This window comes from Frieseomelitta varia, unplaced genomic scaffold, assembly GCF_011392965.1.
Source record: "Frieseomelitta varia isolate USP_RPSP 00005682 unplaced genomic scaffold, Fvar_1.2 scaffold_198, whole genome shotgun sequence".
Taxonomy (NCBI): Eukaryota; Metazoa; Arthropoda; class Insecta; order Hymenoptera; family Apidae; genus Frieseomelitta; species Frieseomelitta varia.
This window is the reverse complement of record NW_025109727.1, coordinates 454,230-475,001: the sequence shown is the minus strand read 5'-3', so window position 1 is coordinate 475,001 and position 20,772 is coordinate 454,230. Positions and strand designations below refer to the sequence as shown.

At 35.9% G+C, this 20,772-nt stretch overlaps 2 protein-coding genes across 7 annotated transcripts in view; one reads left to right on the top strand and one right to left on the bottom strand.

Moving 5' to 3' along the window:
• The first annotated feature begins 659 nt into the window (after positions 1–659).
• Positions 660–14,912, top strand: LOC122526846 (putative uncharacterized protein DDB_G0271606). 2 transcript variants are annotated; one of them, XM_043650435.1, is made up of 8 exons: positions 660–1,049; positions 8,683–8,817; positions 10,978–11,090; positions 12,349–12,774; positions 13,159–13,398; positions 13,463–13,767; positions 13,897–14,077; positions 14,190–14,912. In XM_043650435.1, the coding sequence occupies exons 1-8, from the start codon at positions 1,010–1,012 to the stop codon at positions 14,451–14,453; spliced, it is 1,704 nt and encodes a 567-aa protein (XP_043506370.1). In that variant the 5' UTR covers positions 660–1,009; the 3' UTR covers positions 14,454–14,912. The 2 variants fall into 2 exon arrangements, with proteins under 2 accessions (XP_043506370.1, XP_043506371.1); XM_043650436.1 differs by lacking the exon at positions 8,683–8,817 and having other exon boundaries at positions 662–1,049.
• A 127-nt stretch (positions 14,913–15,039) lies between these two features.
• The window catches only part of LOC122526845 (thrombospondin type-1 domain-containing protein 4-like), a 30,997-nt gene continuing 25,264 nt past the window's right edge, over positions 15,040–20,772 (bottom strand). For all 5 annotated transcript variants that reach the window (XM_043650429.1, XM_043650432.1, XM_043650428.1 and 2 more), the window contains exons 4-14: positions 19,159–19,325; positions 18,962–19,058; positions 18,813–18,861; positions 18,622–18,725; positions 18,379–18,508; positions 17,766–18,042; positions 17,400–17,600; positions 16,824–16,985; positions 16,415–16,591; positions 15,859–16,075; positions 15,040–15,777 (exon numbers count right to left, since the gene is read on the bottom strand). In XM_043650429.1, coding sequence (XP_043506364.1) covers positions 15,641–15,777; positions 15,859–16,075; positions 16,415–16,591; positions 16,824–16,985; positions 17,400–17,600; positions 17,766–18,042; positions 18,379–18,508; positions 18,622–18,725; positions 18,813–18,861; positions 18,962–19,058; positions 19,159–19,325 — 1,718 coding nt within the window. In that variant the 3' untranslated portion in view covers positions 15,040–15,640. The remainder of the gene's footprint in view (positions 15,778–15,858; positions 16,076–16,414; positions 16,592–16,823; positions 16,986–17,399; positions 17,601–17,765; positions 18,043–18,378; positions 18,509–18,621; positions 18,726–18,812; positions 18,862–18,961; positions 19,059–19,158; positions 19,326–20,772) is intronic.

The window sequence follows — 20,772 nt, the reverse complement described above, 5'->3', positions numbered from 1 at the left end:
CTACTTGAAAAAAGGAAGCAGTCGATCCTCTTTACCGGTCGATCAGTTTGCCCGGGCTCTGAATGAACGCGCGGCGATCCCGTTATCGTTTCGTCCGAGTGGGTCACCGACACTTCCACGGGATTTTACTCGTGGCCGCTTGGACGTGCACGTATCGAACCTGTACCGTGAACAGACCGTTCTCCATTGATGCCTTGGTGGGGTTCGTCAGGACCGTCTCACATTCCCAAGAAATTGTTCAAGTCATCCAACATAATTCCCAGCTTCCCTCGAAAAATTCTACGCGAGAAACAATGGAGGATTCATCATAAATTCAAATTAAAACTTCATAGCATTCATTGCTTCCTCTTTCTCAAAAAAATCTCTTTAATTTAATATATAAGAAGCAACTTTATATTAATATATAAGAAGTGCGAATAAATTCGAAAAAAATTAAGGAGAAAAGAAGTATTATTTAGCAAAGAAACTGGTAGAACTTCGATCAGTCTTGATCATTTTAATCATTTCAATGGATGCTGTTGCAAAAGACTCGCGAATCAGGTAATTCATGAAATATTCACCAAGCTCGTTCTCTTGCTTTTTTAATTTAATCCAACGTGTATTAACTGTGAAACTGTAAAACGTTTTCCAAGCTCGAGGAGAAATGGCGGGGGGGGATCTTGAAAGTGGAGCCAAGTTTCAGCCGTCCCTGGAAACCAGATGGGGTCCGAGAGTGCCCCGCGTGCTCGCCTTCGAACATATTCCACGCAGTGTTAGTGTTCACGGGAACGAGTAACCTGTCGTACGTTTTTATCTCTCTATCGCGATAAGTATCACGTTCACCGGAGCGGCTCGTGAGGACGTTGTCCACCTCGGTCATCGCGCAACGAGAGAGTAATCTTCGATACGTTTCATTCGCGAGGCAATCGTCTTGAGGAATAGGGAACGTCTCGCGGAAGCTTCGTTCAAGACGATCGTCGTCGTCGATTTTTGCAAATTTCCGCGCGATAGTTAAACTGGATCGACGAGCATGAAGATCGCCACGACCTTGTTCCTGTTCGTAGTAGTCGGTGCGTATTTACCATTTGTCTCTTGTCGTTGGAACGCAACCTCTACGATTTATTTGTGCATTTTCCTTCGTGTTTCTGTGATAGTAGATTGCGCATTTCTATGCATTTGTTGGAAATAAAAAAAGATATACAAATATCCGATAATTTATTTATCTATTGTAATATTCAATATGATATACAAATTTTATTTCTTTCATATTACTATACAAAATTATCATTAGTATGTATTAATATATAAAATATATATTATTAGTAATGTATTAATATATAAAATTTCAGATGTAAATATCCGATAATTATTTATCTATTGTAATATTCGGTATGATATACAAATTTTATTTCTTTCATATTATTATACAAAATTATTATTAGTATGTATTAATATATAAAATATATATTATTAGTAATGTATTAATATATAAAATTTCAGATGTAAATATCTGATAATTATTTATCTATTGTAATATTCAGTATGATATACAAATTTTATTTCTTTAATATTACTATACAAAATTGTTATTAGTATGTATTAATATATAAAATATATATTATTAGTAATGTATTAATATATAAAATTTCAGATGTAAATATCCGATAATTATTTATCTATTGTAATATTCGGTATGATATACAAATTTTATTTCTTTCATATTATTATACAAAATTATTATTAGTATGTATTAATATATAAAATATATATTATTAGTAATGTATTAATATATAAAATTTCAGATGTAAATATCTGATAATTATTTATCTATTGTAATATTCAGTATGATATACAAATTTTATTTCTTTAATATTACTATACAAAATTGTTATTAGTATGTATTAATATATAAAATATATATTATTAGTAATGTATAAATATATAAAATTTCATTCAATATAGAGATTAATTATTAAAATTAATAGTTCGTTACTCAATAGCAGAGTATATATAAGAAATAAAATTCTTCGTTATATACAAAAATAACTTCTTTCTTCGATGGTGCTTACGATCTAACACATTTCGTAACATTCTGTATGGAGCACAAGATACAGTTCTTAAAAGAAGGGTGAAAGTACAAATGTAACATTACCGCTTAAATTCGTGAATCCGGTGGTCAAGCAAGGTTTCTGGCGCATTGGAATCCTTTCGCGAATATGCACGTTTAAAGTAGAAGTTGCGTTTCTAACAGCTAGTCCACTTAGATATTCATGTGCAAATACCTATCGTCTATTTGGTAAATTATATTTGCTTCGTGTCACTGGAATATTTAAGTGCTAGCTACTACCTCGTTCTTGAAAATCTGTCGAATAAAGTGTATTATATCTTGTACAATTTCTTACCACAAACAGAATCCTATACTGACTTACAATAATAGGAGGCTTAGATAGAAATAGAAACAACTAGTTTCCAACATCAAAAATACTTCGTACTGGAATGATGAATTTCATTTATTTCAGTTGTTTACTTGACAATTTCAGAAATTTTGGTTTTCGATTGGAAACTGGTTTTCAAGGTATCTTGGAATACTTTTCCTGGGTGACTCGCAGGTTTCTGGGCCTTTCTCCATCATTCACGCTTTGTATCAAAGAATTTTTATGCTCTGTGCTATCGAGCCTCGACCTATCTTCACTGACTGCACTTGTTCATTCAATTCTCGCTACTTGAACTTCTCTATCACTCGATCTTATCGCTATTACTAGACTTCTTTGCTCGATCTTCGAAATAATCGGTCTTTCATTTGCAAATTACTAATTGGTACAACGGTTACTCGTACAGAGTAAACGCTGCATTCTCGTTTCCAAGACTTCGTAGTGCAGAGATCTCTGTAAATACGATTCTGTACGGAAAAGCGCGGAAAGCGTTGCGTTCTCGATCGCGCTTATCTTCCTGCCATGACTCCTCGTGGCTCGAGAGAAGTAATTTTCATTCATTTTACGGTTTTCTTCCTGACGACTTAAGCGTGACCGAATGCGTGTTTTACGTTACACCACAGCGTTACAGTGTTACAGAATGAAATTCAATATGAAAGATTCGAACATTTTTCCTACGATCTAACCTATCATTTTATTCAGTACTCATTTGAGATTGAAATCTCCCATCGGTATTAAAATTCTTTCTTTCGTCACGTCTCGCATTTTATGCGATAAAGAAATAAGTGAATTGGTAATTAATTATATAAGCTGTCGTAAAAATCATATATCTCGAAACTGTACATAATTATGTAAATACGTTACGAAATAACATATAACTGGCCATTGAGAATGATCTCGTCTATAAACTGTGGCAATCAGAATTGCGAATACGTAGAAACTAGAATTAACTCTTTTTTTTAATTAAATTAACTCGTAAATCAACGCTATGATTACAAATGTGCCATTTATTTGTAATTATCGACCAACTGCGGATTCTTATGCGCAAAGGTGGAAGAATCTCTTTAAAGTTCAAACTTTGTTTTTACGGTCGTTTCAAAGTTGGAAAAAAGAAACAAAAGAATCGTTGAAGCGTTAACGCGCAACGATTTTTAAATTTTGCAAACATGCAATTGTGCAATGTACAGTTTAAAAATTTGATTGTCCGCCATAAATGCCGAATATTAAACATAAAAATCTTGAGGAATATTAAACGTAAAGGTCTTGAAACTTTTTGAACAAGAGCGTATGCACATTCTAACGCTCAAAATGTAAAATGCATTCCTCTCGCAGTCAGATTTGCATTCACGGTGACAAGCAACGATCGTTTCTCGCGAAACCAGTGCAAATGGAGCAGCGACGCATTGAAATGCCCGACGTCCCGACGAGAACGGAATCACTGAGCAGAAAAAACAACGACGTAAAGTCGATCGGACGCATCGGCGAGAATTAGAAAGTGCATAAACGGCAGTCGTTTGTTGCTGAAAATATGAACGGAGGAGAAACAGAACGAGCTAGCGACGAAAGTAAGCAATTGCAACTGGATAATTACGGACGTAGATCGTGAAAGGGGATTGAAATCGAACGAGTAGCGCACGTCACGCCGGTAATTACATATTTTCGTCCCGTTCGAACAATGTTATATCCTCGATGTAATACTCGAAGATATAACAGAGATATACATGTATATAGGTCGTGGAAACTCTTGCTCCTAGTTACGATAGCAGTTTTTTTTCGATGGCGGCGTGTAACTCGTTCGTCATTATCGTGTCAATTCGAACGCAGCGCGTAATACGCCACGACGATCTCAAAAGAGATACTTTCTCCATGTATTTAGCGAAAGAATAACTTTCACGTTGCGATAATTAGCTGAATGATAAAAAAAAAAGGAAAAAGAAGGAAGGAAGTTACGTGTATGTTATTATTAGACTGTGGATTTTCATGCGAAATTTTAAAGTAATGGTATGTAACAGAATATTTCATTTCTGTAATATTTAGATGAAACAATCTTCCGTGATGGTTCCATTTTGTAAATTAGAAATTTTAATTTCGTAGAGAAAAACAAACGATAAAATATACATGTCAATTTAGTTACAAGGAAGAAATTATTATTTTAATTTTTTTTTTTAATGTTTTAAAATTAAAATTAAAATTAAATTTCAATTAATATCAAGAGAAATTGTTATTTTAATACTTACAACTCTTTCACCGTACTTGGCATAAAATTTACATTTCTCTCGTTCCCTGTTTTCTTATTTCACAGTTTATATCGTTATTTATATCGTTTAATCGCGATCGCTTGACCAAATGAAACCACTTAAAGATACAACTTTCAAAACGATGTCCAGCACGGATCCTGTGGCATGATGTATCATCTGAATCCAATAACGTTTTCACTGAGTTTTCGACAGCTATGTTATTTGGGGAATCGGGTCAGCAACGGGTCTATGTGAACATTTTATTTGTGACTGGTCACTTTCTACGTGGCTCTAAACCGCACACGGTTCCATTCTAGCACTTCGACTAAAACAATCTTCGTCCATATCCACGTTATTATATTGCTCAAAAGTCAATTTTTCAAATCGAAAATTATGAAAAAGACAGTTCACAGAATTTCGAAATTCGCAGTTAATTTAGAAACTGAATCTGAGCGGCAAAGGAAAAATAGGAAAGATCGTGATCGCGTGACTTTCCATCTCAAGATTTCACGATTTCGTTTCTTCGCGTGGAAACGCGAATGTTATCGGGATTTCGTAACAAAAGAAAATTGGAGACGATTGGTGAACCGTAAAACGAGGAGAAGCGACTCGGAAAGAGCGGCGCTCTCAAGGTAAAGGTAAAGGCCACGCTCGTGGGAAAGTGTTGCGCAGGTTTCAACGAGCATCGTTACGTTCCTTCTTCTTATGTTGATCAGGAAGAGTCGCCGGACAAAGAAAAGTGAATTTTTACCTCCCATTCATACGAAAACGCTTTTGTGCGTACAATTATGTCGCGAGGGTCGATCTCGAACAGCGAACAGTGAAAGTATCCTTGAGATTTTTAACAACAGAGTCATCGCTCTCGTTCACGACAGACGATTAGAATCTAGAACTGGCCCAGGTTTTTCAGATTTCGTCTCATCGAAACGAAAGACGCTTTCAAACGAACGAAAATCTAAACGAACGAGAATTTTTTACGTAGAGTAGATTTCAACGAGACGCGTGACACGAGACAAGTTTCGTGAATAAATGAAGTGTGCAATCGTAGATCGTTTTAGCGTATATTTATAATGATTGATCGACGCGGTGAAATTATTTATTTGTCCAATGAAGGAAATTACCTCTGATGATCAGTAAATTTTCTCGTTTGTTTTGTACCTGACGTTTTAGTGAATTGATTGACGTGCACGCAAACCGTATATTACACATGAGATTTTTGAGGAAATCGGGATACGTCTAATTCACCAGGCAGAAATAAGACACCAGTGACATGGTAAACAAAATTTCTAATGCATAATTATCTTCTCTTCCTCGGTTTTCACGAGACGCCAATATTTTTGCACGGCTAATACGCTTTATTTAATTTCATTTCAATCAATATCTTCCGTTTGAATATTACATTAATTTAAAGTAGTACGCAGAAATTATTCTACCGTTGAACGTAAAGTACTTTGTACTTTGAGCTTTCTCGTTTGAAATTTCACTGTGTTTCTATGCACATGACATAAATTTTACAGGAAATTCTCCTCGTCATATAACTTGACAATTTGGCTATTCCGTAACGAATTATCATTTGCATTTCTTTGAATATGTTCGACGAATTTCGTCAGTTTTTCAGATCATACGAAATCCTCTAATCGCCGATCTTTCCAGTTATTATGAAACATTGTATAGAACGTAGAATATTAAACGCGGCAAGTTTCTATCAACTAGGAACATGACAAATATATAGGTGAAGGATATAGAAAGAGAATAAATGTGTTCGTGAAACTTACAAGTATTAAGAATATAAATTTGCATCTGGTATTTTGCAGTTTCACAGTTGGAATATTCAGATGCCGAATTTTACTATTCATAAATCATAATTAATTCTTGCCAAAGCATTTACCTTAAATTCTAAAAGCAACCTTTTACTTTTTTTGCCAGCACTGACCATTTAATCGATTATTTCAACCTAACAGTTTGTCATTGTGTAACTTCACGCAGTCGATGAAATAACAGTAAGGTAACAAAAAATTAATTGCTGCTGATGTGGAGAGAGTTTGTCAAAGTAAAATAAAAGAGCAGCTATATTATCAAGTGGAAATGAAGTAGTTGAGTAGTTAAATCATTCTGTGCAACTGTCGAAATTTCTTTTTTTCGTTTCATTTCAAAAACGTACACGATATTCTTGGGTCACGAAACTGATTTTTAAGTATGAGGAACTGACCTGGTCGCTCGCGTGGTCGAAAGGTTGACTCGACTTTTCAAGTGGGTCAGTAGGCTGTGGCCCAATGGCGTGCCTGAGATCCGGCAAATCTTCAACACGAGTTCCGGAAGTACGTTTCACAAACTTTGGGACATTCCTTGGAAAGTTATAGTATAATCTTTAAATATTCCGAAAAACTTATTTAACTCTGCCAATAGCGATTAATTTCTCTTCGTTGCTTTCACTTATCAAATGAGAGGCTTCTAGGGTTGTTAAATTAAAAATAATGACTTCGTACAATTTCATAAAATTCCTTAATTCCATCGACAGTGGTTAGTTTTTTTAATTTAACGAGCTTTTCTTCCATTTGGTAACAAAAAGTAAATTTTCGGTATTATTCTAAAAAATTCACTATTTTTCAACGATTGACTTTCCGATTAATATTCTATTTAACACTAGAACTTCCAAATTGATCAAAATGATCAACTTATAACTTTTTGGAGATTTACACTGTCGCGTTTTTACAGATTTGAATGATTTTCAAATAAAAGTTTCTTATTATATTCCTTGCGCTCCAATTTCTCCGAGACAATTTTGTTATTTTAGTCGTCAATTGCTCTAGCATTAATATAATTTTTCAAATGAAATTTTAAATTCTCCAAGGAATTCCTTTTTTTAACTAGGAACTTTCTTTAAAGCTAAGGAACCAATATTTGCAGAAAATAAAGGAATGTTAATTTTTTTTTACTAATTATACAGTACTACAATTTACACGTTTCGAAATGTGCACATGTTGATTCGTGTTTGAACTTTCATAGACGCCTGCGTGTGGTTTTTCTAACATACTTTAAGAAACCGCAAATATAGGAAGATCTTGTTTCTTCACTGTGGGAAAGTCATTATTCTCAATGATTGTGTCATCTTGTCAGAGAAATTGGAAGACTTGATGATGAACTGATGCAACTGTAATATACAGTGACCAGAATTTGTAACACTTAATCACTGATTCTACTGAAATTGCCTTCACGAAATTGTAAGGCGAAACTTTAATCAAACCAAATGTACATTGTATCTAATTTGTTCTATTTTCTACTGAAGACAGTATCTTAATCCACTGTTGGATCTTTTTCATTTCATAAAAATACAGAACTGAAAATATTGTTCAACGAAAATCGAACGTCGTGCGACGGAATTTCACTCGTTTTCAATTGCGATCAGGATCATCGTACCGGTGAGATCAGACCATCATACTTTCATCACGCTCGATCATTCACATACTCGAACGTTCACGGACAAGGATCAATAGCACAGAGTAGGAATTATGGAACAACGGCCCCCGAGTCAGCGTTTATGGAAATCCTGTTTCGATCCTCGCGTTGCCGACTCGATCAGTCGAGATTGATGACAGCTGTGAAAAAAAAAAAATGACTTTCCATCGTAATGGAGTTTCGACATCAACTGAAAGAAGAGTTTAAAAAGTTTGACTTTCTCTGAGCATATATCCATGTCAATTCTAAAAACGTAGCCAGTACCAGTCGTATCGTAAATTTGTCACTTTTTCTATCAAAATTTGTCGTTTGAAGTTTTAATTAAAAAAGAAAAAACACATAAATATAAGTAACATAACTACAAAATATTTCTAACACTTCTCGAAGCAACCAACGATGAAAAATTAACATGAGTGGAAAGTTGGAAATTGTTCCTTTGTGATTTTTATTTGATCAAGCATAGAGACAGACAAAAATTTGATCGGAATGAATTACAATACTACGTGGGACCAGAGGCTGACCGATTGGATCGGGACAGGGATCCATAAGTGTTCTCTTCTCTTCCGGTTTGGTTGCAGGATGCACGTGGCGAGAGATACTAGGGACATGCGTGTTTCAATCGGACTTTGGTTTCGTGCTTAACTGTGCCTTCCGCAAGTCCGGACTTTTTCGAGTAAGAAATCTCGGAGGTGTCAAAGGTTACGTCGGCCTGGGTGAGTGGAAACAAACGGTCGAAGAAACACTTTTCGCGAAAGAATTGCTTTATGAAACCCAATCCAAGTAACAAGAATTCGATGTACACGATCACTCTCTTGAAACAACGTTCAATCATCATTTTGTAATTAATCAACTTATAAATATATTTGTAAATACGTTTGTACATTATTAACCATAATTTTAATACAGCATGATACTGTACAGTCTATCTAGAACTTTTCTGAATGAACTGCAAAAGTATTAATTTAAGCAAATATTGAACGAAGTAAGAATTTAAATAATCACTATTAATAAACCTGTAGTATTGCAACGTCTGTTTCTCACAATTAACTATTCTAATATATTCGACGTTTTCATCTGTATTTTACTCTACGTTCAATATTTGCTCGTGACTTTATAAAAAAAGAAGCATTTGCAATATTTTTATATAACACTCGTTTCTTGTTTTCTCTTCTCTGAAAAAGTTAGGAGCACTGTTTAGCACACTCCCTTGCATACTACAATATTATATCTTGGAATGTTACTGGAACAGCATGTAAAAAGAGAAAGTATCACTGCTTTATCGCTTCTTTTTTTGTTGCTTCATTTTTATCAGAGAACGAACGCTTCAAATATGACAAGATACAGTTTAACGATTCTTTTTTCAGCCAGTAACACGTTTCCGATGGGTTTCGCTGTCACTTGCTATGATTTTTTCTGACAATGATCGATCAGCGTAGTTGGTTATTACACTTTCTTAAACGATTTGTTAACAACATACTTTCCATTACTATTTGCTGACCTGATTCTACGAAACATAGAAACAACAACACGCTATTGAAAAAGGAAAAAAAAGAATTGAACGATTTATGCGATATTCTTCGTAGCTGTTCATTGTGCAAGCGACCCACTCTACGCGACAGAGAATAGATGTAAATGATTTTACGAAGTTTGCGGCATCCTTTTCTTCTTTCGTTGCATCCATAAATGTAAATCTCAATTCAGAACCCGGTGAAGCATTAAGGCCCCGGATGTTTAGTCTCATCTCTTCTTTTATCTCTTCTTTCATTTCTTCTCCAAACTTTGATTCATTTTTACTAAACAGTAAAACTTTTGGTGTAAAAATCTTCGAGTTTCGTTACTTATTTCTAAAAATATTTACAATCATTTCAGAAATTTCTATTTCATAAATACAATTCAGCTCGTGGTGCTAAAATTCTCAGATTTTGTTCTAATATCATTGGCTTAAAAATTTAAATTATTATGATATTTGAATTAATATCATTGGCTTAAAAAATTGAATTATTATGAATTATTATGAATTATTTATATTGAATTATTAATATCATTGGCTTAAGAATTTGAATTATTATGATATTTGAATTAATATCATTGGCTTAAAAGGTTTTTGCGAAATTTAAAAGATGGTTAAAAAGAAGAAACTTATTTCCTTCGTTGAAATGCAGAAAGTGAATTACCACGACTGAATGACTACAGTTAATCGCATGGAACACTCGTGAAATGATTGGTGACTCTTCGAGCAAGAAAAATTCTTCTGACCTACTTGTCTAATTTTTTGACGCGTATGAATATATATACTCGCGGAAAAAAAAAGTTTTAATATACGATGCATTATTCATCGCCCTAACTCAACGCGAGCCAGATGCTGAAGACGTGTTGTAAAGGATGACACATGTAATGGAAACATAATTTGCATTGGAATCCACCGACTGAAGGATTAAAGGAATTGTGAAAACACACGGTACATTTGTAAAACAAAAGCAAAGGAATTATGTCTAGGTTCTTGTGTAACAAGTGGTTACTTAACTTTCTACAGTTTGTTCATCCTGAGTACTATTGAATCTTCTGAATGATCTAATGTCTCGTCTTTATATCATGAATTTTATGTAATTGGAAGTTTTTGAAGAATATTTTAAAGCAATAATTTATTTCATTTAAAAAAATTTATTAAAAGTAATGATTTATTCGTTTCTGAAGTACAACGAAGTTGTATGATTAGATAAGGATTAGAATTCACTGAAATTGAATGAAAAATACCAACAAACAAAAATTAAGTAAATTTTGTAGACTATCAACAAGTGATATAAGGATTTAATTACTGAAAAATCAAGCCAGCTGTAGAATACTTAGTGATTAATATTGTTAATTAACTTCAGGATTTTCCGTGGGCGACGAACTTGGATTTTCTCAGTCCTTATCCAACTTGGAGGCTGCCAAAAGAAGAAGCGTGCAGACTAACAGAGTCGGTTCATCGTCCTATATCAGTTCGGTAAGGGTTTTAAAAGTGTTGTTTATTTATGTAAATCGTTAGTCGTTGAATTCTCTGGATAGATAATATTCCAATTAATCCGACTACTTAGTATTAAATTGATTTTTTTTTATTACATACGGTTATGCAAATACGATCCCGAGGTTCAAACTAGTTCAAGGAAAGTCTGAGGTGAACAGCAAAATGTTGAAAACATTGTAACAATATTCTTTTTGCTTTCCTTTTTTTGCCGCATTAATTGCATGCATTTCAATTAAATTTACTTTTCCTCTTATGCAATTATATTTAACCAACTATATTTAGTCGTAGATTTTTATCAGATTTATACGTGAAAGTGAATAGCTTTATTATTCGAATGGTTAAGTGAAATATAAAGATTTCGGATTTCTTTCAATATTGCGTGGGAAAGAAATTCTGAAGACCTCTTTTCATTTTTCAAATTAAATGTTTTATAATTGTCATCCGTTATTTTAAATCTTTAGAAATATCTTATTATCAAGATTTTTTTTATTTGTTAATATCAAACTGGATTAATCAATTATTACTGTTGATTATTGAAAATTCATATTTCATTTTTTCTCTTTACTTGCACTTGTGGAATTCGCAAAATATCAGATGGGTGTGTTTCTCACTATTCTAACAATCCTGATCAACCTTGTCGTAATTAGTGCATGAATGTCGATAAGACGCCTCACGTATAGCTTTCTACATACAACAATAGCACGGCCTAGTGCAAGGTTCGCGTTCTCAATGCAATATGAAGAGCACATTGGCTTCTGTTGGAATCTGAAGGAAAAAGATGGACGAAGTAGAACAAGGCTGTAGAATGCCTTTTATGCTTCAACGCTAATATGTTACAAATTAATCGGATTGCCACTATAAATCAATATATGTTCGATTCTTAGTAATAGTTCTGCTTAAATTGCGAAATTAATGACTCCCTACAAATGCGTCGCCTATTTTTCTTACAACATAATTTAATAAATTTAATTCCGTAGTATTGCGGATTTTATGAAATAACGTAAGTATTCAATTTTCTAAAATATCTAACAATCTAATTTTCTAAAATATCCATTACAAACGTGCGTATAAAGAAATTCATTTGTAAATTAAATCGTGCAATTCTGACTGAGAAATGTTTAATATCCGTTTACACGGACTTCGAAATGTATAATTACTCATTAATTAGTAAATTGCAAATTATATGTAATTTGTTTTTGCTGTTTTCTATTTACCGACACGCGATCATTCTTCTCAGGCTACCAATCGAGATGAAGTCAGGCAGAACACTCGACAAGTGGTGCCTCCCTTCAAACCTTTGCCAGCTGGAGCAACACGGCCGATAGCTCAGCAACCGGAACGTCAAAAGTTGGTTGTACAACAAAATTCCACAGCTCTGCGAACCGTGCCCGCTCCTTCATTCTCAGCAGCACAGCAAGATTTACTAAGGCAACAGCAGCTGATGCACCAGGAAGCGAAGCAGAAGCAACAATTGAAACTCCAGCAGGAAGCTTTCGCGTTGCAGGTGCTGAAGCAACAGAGGTTACAACAGCAGGAAGCTATGAGGCAGCAACAGCTGCAGAAACTTCAGAAACAGCAGCAAATAATGGCGCAACAGCAGATGGTGGCGCAGCAACAGAAGAGGCATCAACAGATAGTGCCGATGCAAGTTAAAAGAGATCAGGTAATAAAATCCAATAATTTATTCATTTTCCCTGTTTTTATTCTTTAGTATAGTTTTATTCTCTATTACATCTAGAAATATACGTATATTGCGTATATTTATGGGTAAAATTCTATAACATATTTTATGAATTTTATTAAGATACATAAATTGAATGTAATGTAAATTTAATTTTCTTAAAATATATAAATTGTATTCTCTTTGATTAAATTAAATAAACTAATGAGACGCCTGTAGTATCATTCACAAATTATTATACATTAATATATGACACGGAATATTGGAACGTACATATATTCAATAAGGTGTTAAATCGTTAAAATAGTTATTGACATATTTTTAATGAATTTGCAATCCAGTAACATTGTAAGATGTCTTCGACAGACACCGCAGTTGCTCGCAGTTGCCGCGGCAATGCCAGGAAAATTACCGAACATTGTTGCTGCGATTCCACCAGCTGACAGCATCGTGGAATCCTCCTCAAAACCAACGTCCTCGAGTGATGGTCTGCCACCCTTCATCTCAATGCCACAGTCGTCCGCGCAGCTAACCGATCGAATTAGCAATAGCCCTTCTATTTTGGAGGATTCTGACAATGAAGTATCGAAAGACGACACCAATCAGGTAGAATAAAATCTTCCTGCCTTCCAATAATTTCATTCTGAATTTCATCGGATTTTATTTTTAGCTTCCGTTGCCCGGAGACGAGGCTGCTTCGTCGGTCAACGAGATGACATTGCTTTCGCTTCAATCGTCTGAATCCACGTCTCAGCAGCAACAGACGGACAAACGGCAACCAGCGTCATCGTTACCGTCCTTGACGCCTATTCAAGGAATGGAGACGTCGTTGAAAGCTTTGGCAGAGGCCAGCAACATCACTCTGGAAGCACTGGAAGCCGCCATTCTTCTCAGGCAGCAGCAACTTTTACGGAAACAGCAAGGGCCGACCAGTACCAGTACCACGACGACCACAACTGTGTCTCCGCATAGAAAGTAAGATTAAAATTGTCTCTATTTTTCATTAGCTGCAGTATTGCAACTTATCTCGAAACTCGATAAAACTTCAAGCGTTTAGTCGACATAGGCTTGTCCGAAATAATATTTATACAATTATCTTCTTAGTAAATATAATTCCGGTGTCACCAAAGTAATGAACGCGCCTCGTGAATATTATCCGATGGGCTACGACAAGAATTTCGACGACAACTTCGCCAGTCGTGTCGATCTCCCAGACACAAGCTTCTACTGCGGCGACCAGAAACATTTTCCGGGCCTCTACGCCGACGAAGATCTTGGATGCATGGTAAAATATCATTGTTACCCACGTGCAACCAAATAATTTGTACATTAATTCTCTTGAATATTGTTGAAGATTAATTTCTATTAATATTGTGTTCCTCGGCGAACGATTCTAGGTGTTTCACGTCTGCGCACTGACAGACGACGGCCTGATCATGAAGAGTTTCCTCTGCCCGGAATCGACGTTGTTCGACCAGACGATACTCAAGTGTAACTGGTGGTTCTACGTGGACTGCAAAGCATCGAGAAGCTTGTACGATAGCAATATTCCAATTAGCAAGAGCTACCAGCTGATGAAAGCTCTGGCGTTCTTCTCGGCGTACAAAAATCACGACAATAGTACAACCGTTGCCCAAGAGAGCGCAAAAAGCTCAGAATAGACGTAGAATGCCTCGCCACAACGGAACTGAATCCTTGCTCTTAGGTAGTTTTATTTCATTAGTATTGACACTTCGTTTCGCGACCGCCAATTTAGGTTCCTTCGATCCATTAAGCGTCGGATTATTTAAAATTAACTTATTTATTCTCGTGTCCAGCTGCTTTTAATTAACTTACTGATAAGTTCAGATTATTCGTCGATCGATCTTAATGGATTGAACAGAACCTTTTTGGCGGAAGATGACATTTAGAGGACGATGGACACGCTCGTGTCAATGGTTTTAGCTTTTCTCGTTAATCACTGCCGTCGCGATTCCAAATGTTAAGCGTGTATATATAATTTATTATATCGTTAGAGTGTAACAGGCGTAGCTAATAGTTTGTAATCGTAATGTAAATATTATTACGTTGGTCTTTTCGTTTGATGTGGTTTGTTTAATAATAATTTCTATTTTCGTTGACGTGACTGTCTCTTTCTGTATCGTGAGATTTTTGCTCTTGCAGAGCAAAACTCTGTAGCTATTAGAAATATTAATGATATCGGGAAATGCCGATTGAAATAAACAAGAAAAAATAAAAAGGAAAATGTGGGAAGCGTTAAACTTTATTATGGCAGATATAAGGTTCATGAAAAATAATACAAATTAAATGCCAATTAAATGTTGCATTGTTAGAATTCACGCGATCAGTCTATAATTTCTCGCCGATGATCTCGATTCTCGTAAGTCAATCTTCGTCGAACGTTCAAGGTGCTAAACAGAAAGCTCGAATAACGTCTCTACAACTATCGGACGATTTTCACAGAGACAGACTAATCATAAATAATAATATATACTCGTTAATACCGTCATTTCTATGATATTAAAATTAAAGCTATACGCGTAATTCGATAAATAATCCACTCCTTAAACATTGGAGAACGTTATTGCGAATGTTATAATTTATTACTCGTTACAAAAGCTTAGCACGTCGACGAATCATATAAATTATAATATCTCTAGAACAACGATGCGTTTTGTTTCGAGTGTCAGGTGTCATTTCTATACGATTCTAAACTCGATATTAAAAATTCCATCAGGCAGTGCAGGGGTGAGTAAGTCTACATGCGACACGTATAACATCGATCCGATTTCTGACTCTAAATCGTTCATCGAACCGTTAAATTTCCATTCAGCGACACGTTTGGCGATCATTCAACTTCTTGCTTCGCTCTGGAACACGACTGGCAACACAGCTGCTGATAAAACTGGTACGCGCATAGCCGAGCTTGCGCCACTAGATTGCAATTTGTCGTACCGTCCTTGCACAGTGGATTTTCCTCGAGAACTGAAAATAAAACGAAAATAAGAGTTGAAGCGTAATGGCCGTAGAATCGTGAAGAGCACTGTGATAAAACCGTGATGATACCATTCGAGATCTCTGGATCGTTCTGAACTTGCAGGACAGTATGATGATTTTCGGATCTGTGCATGTCGTCCTTGCAAGGATAATCGTTGCAGGTTCGCCGAGATATAGGACGATCCTTGTCCCTGCAGTGCAACTCGTGGTGCTCCGGTGACTGGCCTTCATTGTTCAAACACCTCACTTCTCTCTTTTGAATGCCTTTCCCGCAGGACCGGGAACACTAAAGTACGCAGAAAATAAACTTGCATTATTGAATTGCGAATTTTACAACTTTACGTTCTACATAGGTACGTCATTTCTTTAAATTACTGTGAAAGAAAAATTTGACCCTCCCTTAAAAGTCTTAGGTGTGAGCGTGCAGTTTAAAAATTATTTTATCTAAGCTAATTTTTGTCACTTGCTATAAATACTGAGCATTGAAAATGAAAGAAAAAAATCCCAGGACTTTCGATCAAAAAATTAAAAATGACAGTTTGGAATATTTCTCTTAAACAATATAAGAATATATTTTTAGCAAAGAATTTTTCTTCTCCTTCGTTATATACATAATTGAAATTACTTCTGTCCAGTCTGATATAAACCACGAAGATCCGCAAGGTGCACCACTGCAAGATCGTCTCGTTTCCGGTTTGTTTGCTGGACAATTCATGTCCAGTACAACGCGGAGAGATCCACGAAGTATCGTTATGCATACCACTTCTCTTACTTGCTCCCCTGAATCGCATTCCGTGGAACACTGATAAAATAGAAATATTCATACGATATATTATGCAAGATTACTGTCCAGGATCTAGATTTTCGTTCGTGAATTTGAATTTTAAATTAGCATTTGCCATTCGAATTTCGAAATTTGCGACAGAGAAATTCTAACGTGTTAACTTGTCTGAAGATAGAAATCTTTACAACAACTTGAGTAGCCTACTTAATTGGATTAGATTATTTTCTCGTTTTATGTTATTCGAACCTACCGCGGTCCACGGTCCCGTAAACCATTGTCCGCTGCATGTTCTGTTGCTGGAACAGGTTCTTGAAGTTTCTGGTCTTGTCGATTGGTCGCAAAATCCTCCCTCCGGACCTTTCTCGCAGAAGACTCTCCTTGTTTGCATGCCGACTCCACATTCGGCCGTGCACTATACAAATTGGTAAAGAACGTATTTCAAATGTTTCCTTTCTTTAGAGAGATGAAGTAAAATTTTAAAAATTTACAGCATTCACCGAGAGTATTAACGTACACGGAAATTAATATTGTTGATAAAATTAATATAGTATAACATTATATAGTATAACATTGTATTTGCATCTCCAAATATTTTACGTCGCACATAAAAATCTTTTTATTCCCATTTATTAATTAACAGCCATTAACGAACGAATTATAGTGTCTGCACGAAAAGAAATTCAAGCGCCCAATTTTACTGTAGCCTGTCAAACTCTGATAAATATAAAAATAGAGAGAGAGATGAATTATAAAGTATCCTCAAATTTTAAATAGTTTGTAACCCGTATAACAGTTTCTGATCTTTCGAAAGTAGAATAGTTCCTACCCCTTCAGACCATTCAGTGTACAGCCACTGTGGACTTTGTAGTCTCGTTGAAATGGCGTTTGTTTGCGTTGATTTAGTGGCGCAAGATCCCAAATCGCAGGCGTCTTGAGTAACGGGCCTCGCTTCGAGATCACACGGAGGTCCATGCGTGACGCAAGTGGCAGTTCGCGTTCTTTTACCCGGACCGCAAGTTGTGGAGCACTTTGAAAGAAGAAGAAATTAAATGCACCTCAATGTATCTCAAGTCACGTCTACTCGTTTCATTCTTGTATAACGACGCACGTTTACTTTCTTTCGCTTGACCGTCTTTGAAATTGATTTGGCTTTTCCAAAAGATTGCAAATGTAAACGACCGAAGAAACGTACCGGAGACCATGTGCCCACGTTCCATTGCGGAGGCGGTAACGTTGTCGTCGTCGTCGTCGTCGTCGTCGTCGTCGTTGTTGTTACTGCATTCACGTCGAATTCGCAACGTGGCATTTCGCAAGCCTCGGTGGCAGTAAGAATATTCGGCTCCATGCAGGCGCCATCGGCTATCCTCATAACTAGCGACGGCGTTATTTCTTGCACGCATTCTATGTCTCTGAAGCGTGCACCACTGCCGCAACTTACCGAACAATCGCCCCACGGGCCGGCTCTCCATCTTTAACATTGAAATTTTCACGGTGGAAAGTTCATCAGGTCTCAACTTTACTCGAGGAAGGTTCACAACTGAGATTTAAAAGTTTCTTTCATATTCTGCTTAACAGTGTGAGTGAGAGTAAATTTAAATATGCCAAAATTTACAAAACGAACTCGTAGCTAAGAATTTAGATTGTACATTTAATTAAATTGTACATTTGCACAATTATCTGCTGCTCACATATGCACATTGAATTGACTAGCATCTGAAAGCTTAATTTCTCCTAATTTCGCGTGCAACGTGAATATTCTTTTATGAAAATTTGAAAGGTTTAGTAAAAAACCAGGACTCACTCACTTGGGAGGACAAGGTGTAGTGTTGCATCTCACTTGGATCTCCCGTGGCTTTTCCAACGCGTGACATCTTTTTTCAGGCACTGGTGTCTGCGTGTGCTCTCGCGTACACACGTACCTCAGGATCTGAACACCTTTTTTTCATAAACAACGAGATCGAAAGATATTTCTTATTAGTTTCCGATACACTATATATGTATGTATAGTTATGTAAATTATTATTAATTCGTAACAATAATCTTCCTACCTCCGCCACAAGTTCTGCTACACTCGGTGTAACCACTGGCTTTCCAAAAGAATTTCCTCTTTTTGTATCTCCTTGGGACATACGCCTGCGCTCCTTCGTCTATTCTAAAGAATAATGAATACTCTTTAATGGCAAATGTAGTGTCGCGTTGAAAAATCGTATTGAAATGTTAATTGAGTAAGAGCTCTTACTTCCTGTGAGGTATCGTCGGTAAAATGGGCTCAGCGGCTTTGTTGGAAACTGAAATATAGAATTTCTTTATATAGTGACTTTATTATACACGGAGGACAAGAATTTATTTGCTAATAATTCTGATGCATTTTTAAAGAAAATTTTATACTCGATTTGTGTCCAAGATGGGTATTCGGAGAGGCGCTTGCGCTTCCGGGGATGATATATCGATATACGATTCCGGGATTCGGCTCTTGGTAGAGAACCTGTTTTGAAAATCGATGGAATTTTTATATTTTCACGTTGAACGTTAGTGTCATCGGTCTGTATATTAGTAATATATTTCCAGTGCAACAATTTATTTACCATAACATCGATGGGCTCCTCTAACGGGCCAATAGCGGAGAAACTTTCCAAATTCTGCGAGCTTTGACGAAGATAGACGAAAGTAGTTCCAGCCGCCTGATATTTACCGGACAGGCTGATGCTATAATTTCCATTGAACAAGTAGCTGCCATCCTGCAACTTGACCGCTAAAACCAGAGGATAATAATAGGTGTGAAATTTATACGACAAAAATTAACAGCGATTGTTCAAACACATCTGTTAACATTAAGTCAGACAAATGTAACGTTTGAGAAATATTTTGCATTAATCAGAAATTAAACGTGTGTAAGACGTTTAATATAAAAAAGTTTAATATAATTTTCAATATAATGTTCGACTCTCCGACTGCTGAAATTGATTTCTTGGCAAAGTATCAACTGCTTTGATCATCATTTTCGCAAAAGTGATCGTAATAACCAATTCAGCGAGACGAACGGAATCGTTGAAACGCCATTAACATTCAGCTGATCCCGCTAATAATTACCACGCGAGATTGTCATGTCCGAAGCTAAATCGCGTAATCGTTCGGGTAATGAAACGGAAACGGACAGTCATTCGCGGCGTATGCATGTGAGAAATGCTGGTGGATGCAGCGTGCGCGATACGTAGCATTAGGAACCTAGACGAGTCATTTACTACTCACATGACGCGAATGTTGGTTATCCACTGCCTGCTGTCTTTCAACTGCCTCCAGGCTTGATTAAACGAAACATTAACTTGATATTAACAGTAAATACAAATTGCCTTCGCTTTAGAAACCAGAGTTACGTAACCTGAACGAGCAACGTAATCTGCTTCACCAGAATAGTAGTAGAAACTTTCAACAACAGACAAATGCTGTAGTGTTTTTAATACCTTTAGTGCTACTAAAATTCGTCAAATATTCTTTTTTTTTTTCACAATTGCCGAAAATGTACGAATGATCTTCTCAAAATTAATACTGATCTCTGTTTAGACGTAATTTATTTAAATTATAACGTGCAAATTAAATAGAATGTTTTGAGATATTTATTGAAGATCCGTAGGTCTAGTATTAAATTCGATTTTATATCGAATTAATTAAATTGTAAATATAATTTCCAACCACACCTTGTTCTGTTAACCCAGATTTCCTCCTCGACTATTTTGAGGCTTAGTTCGTGATACGTATTTGTAATTAGATATTTACCATGGAATGACCGAGTTTTACGACCAATAAAAACGTTCGAACCTGTTTCGAGCTGCATGCGAAACGCCGAGGAATCGTAATAAATACGTAATTAATCACATTGTTATACTTTCGATTCGTTTCGCGTTATTTCACACCAAACTGATCGTTTCTCCGGGAGATCTGAAGAATAATTACACGTTTAAAGTTCATACGAGTTACGTAATCGTTCTCGATGATTTACGACCGATTTAATCTTACTGTGAAGATCTTGGCGACTATCGTTTGAATAGGAATCACAGCTTGCGCAGGTTCACGATCGACTTTACGACCGAATCGAATTATATACAATAGTTCGCGTCGCATGTGGATCACAAGGCCGAACACGTGAAAGCTAAAAACAAAGAACGTTTTGAATGTTCAAAGAGGAAAGTTGCCAAATAACT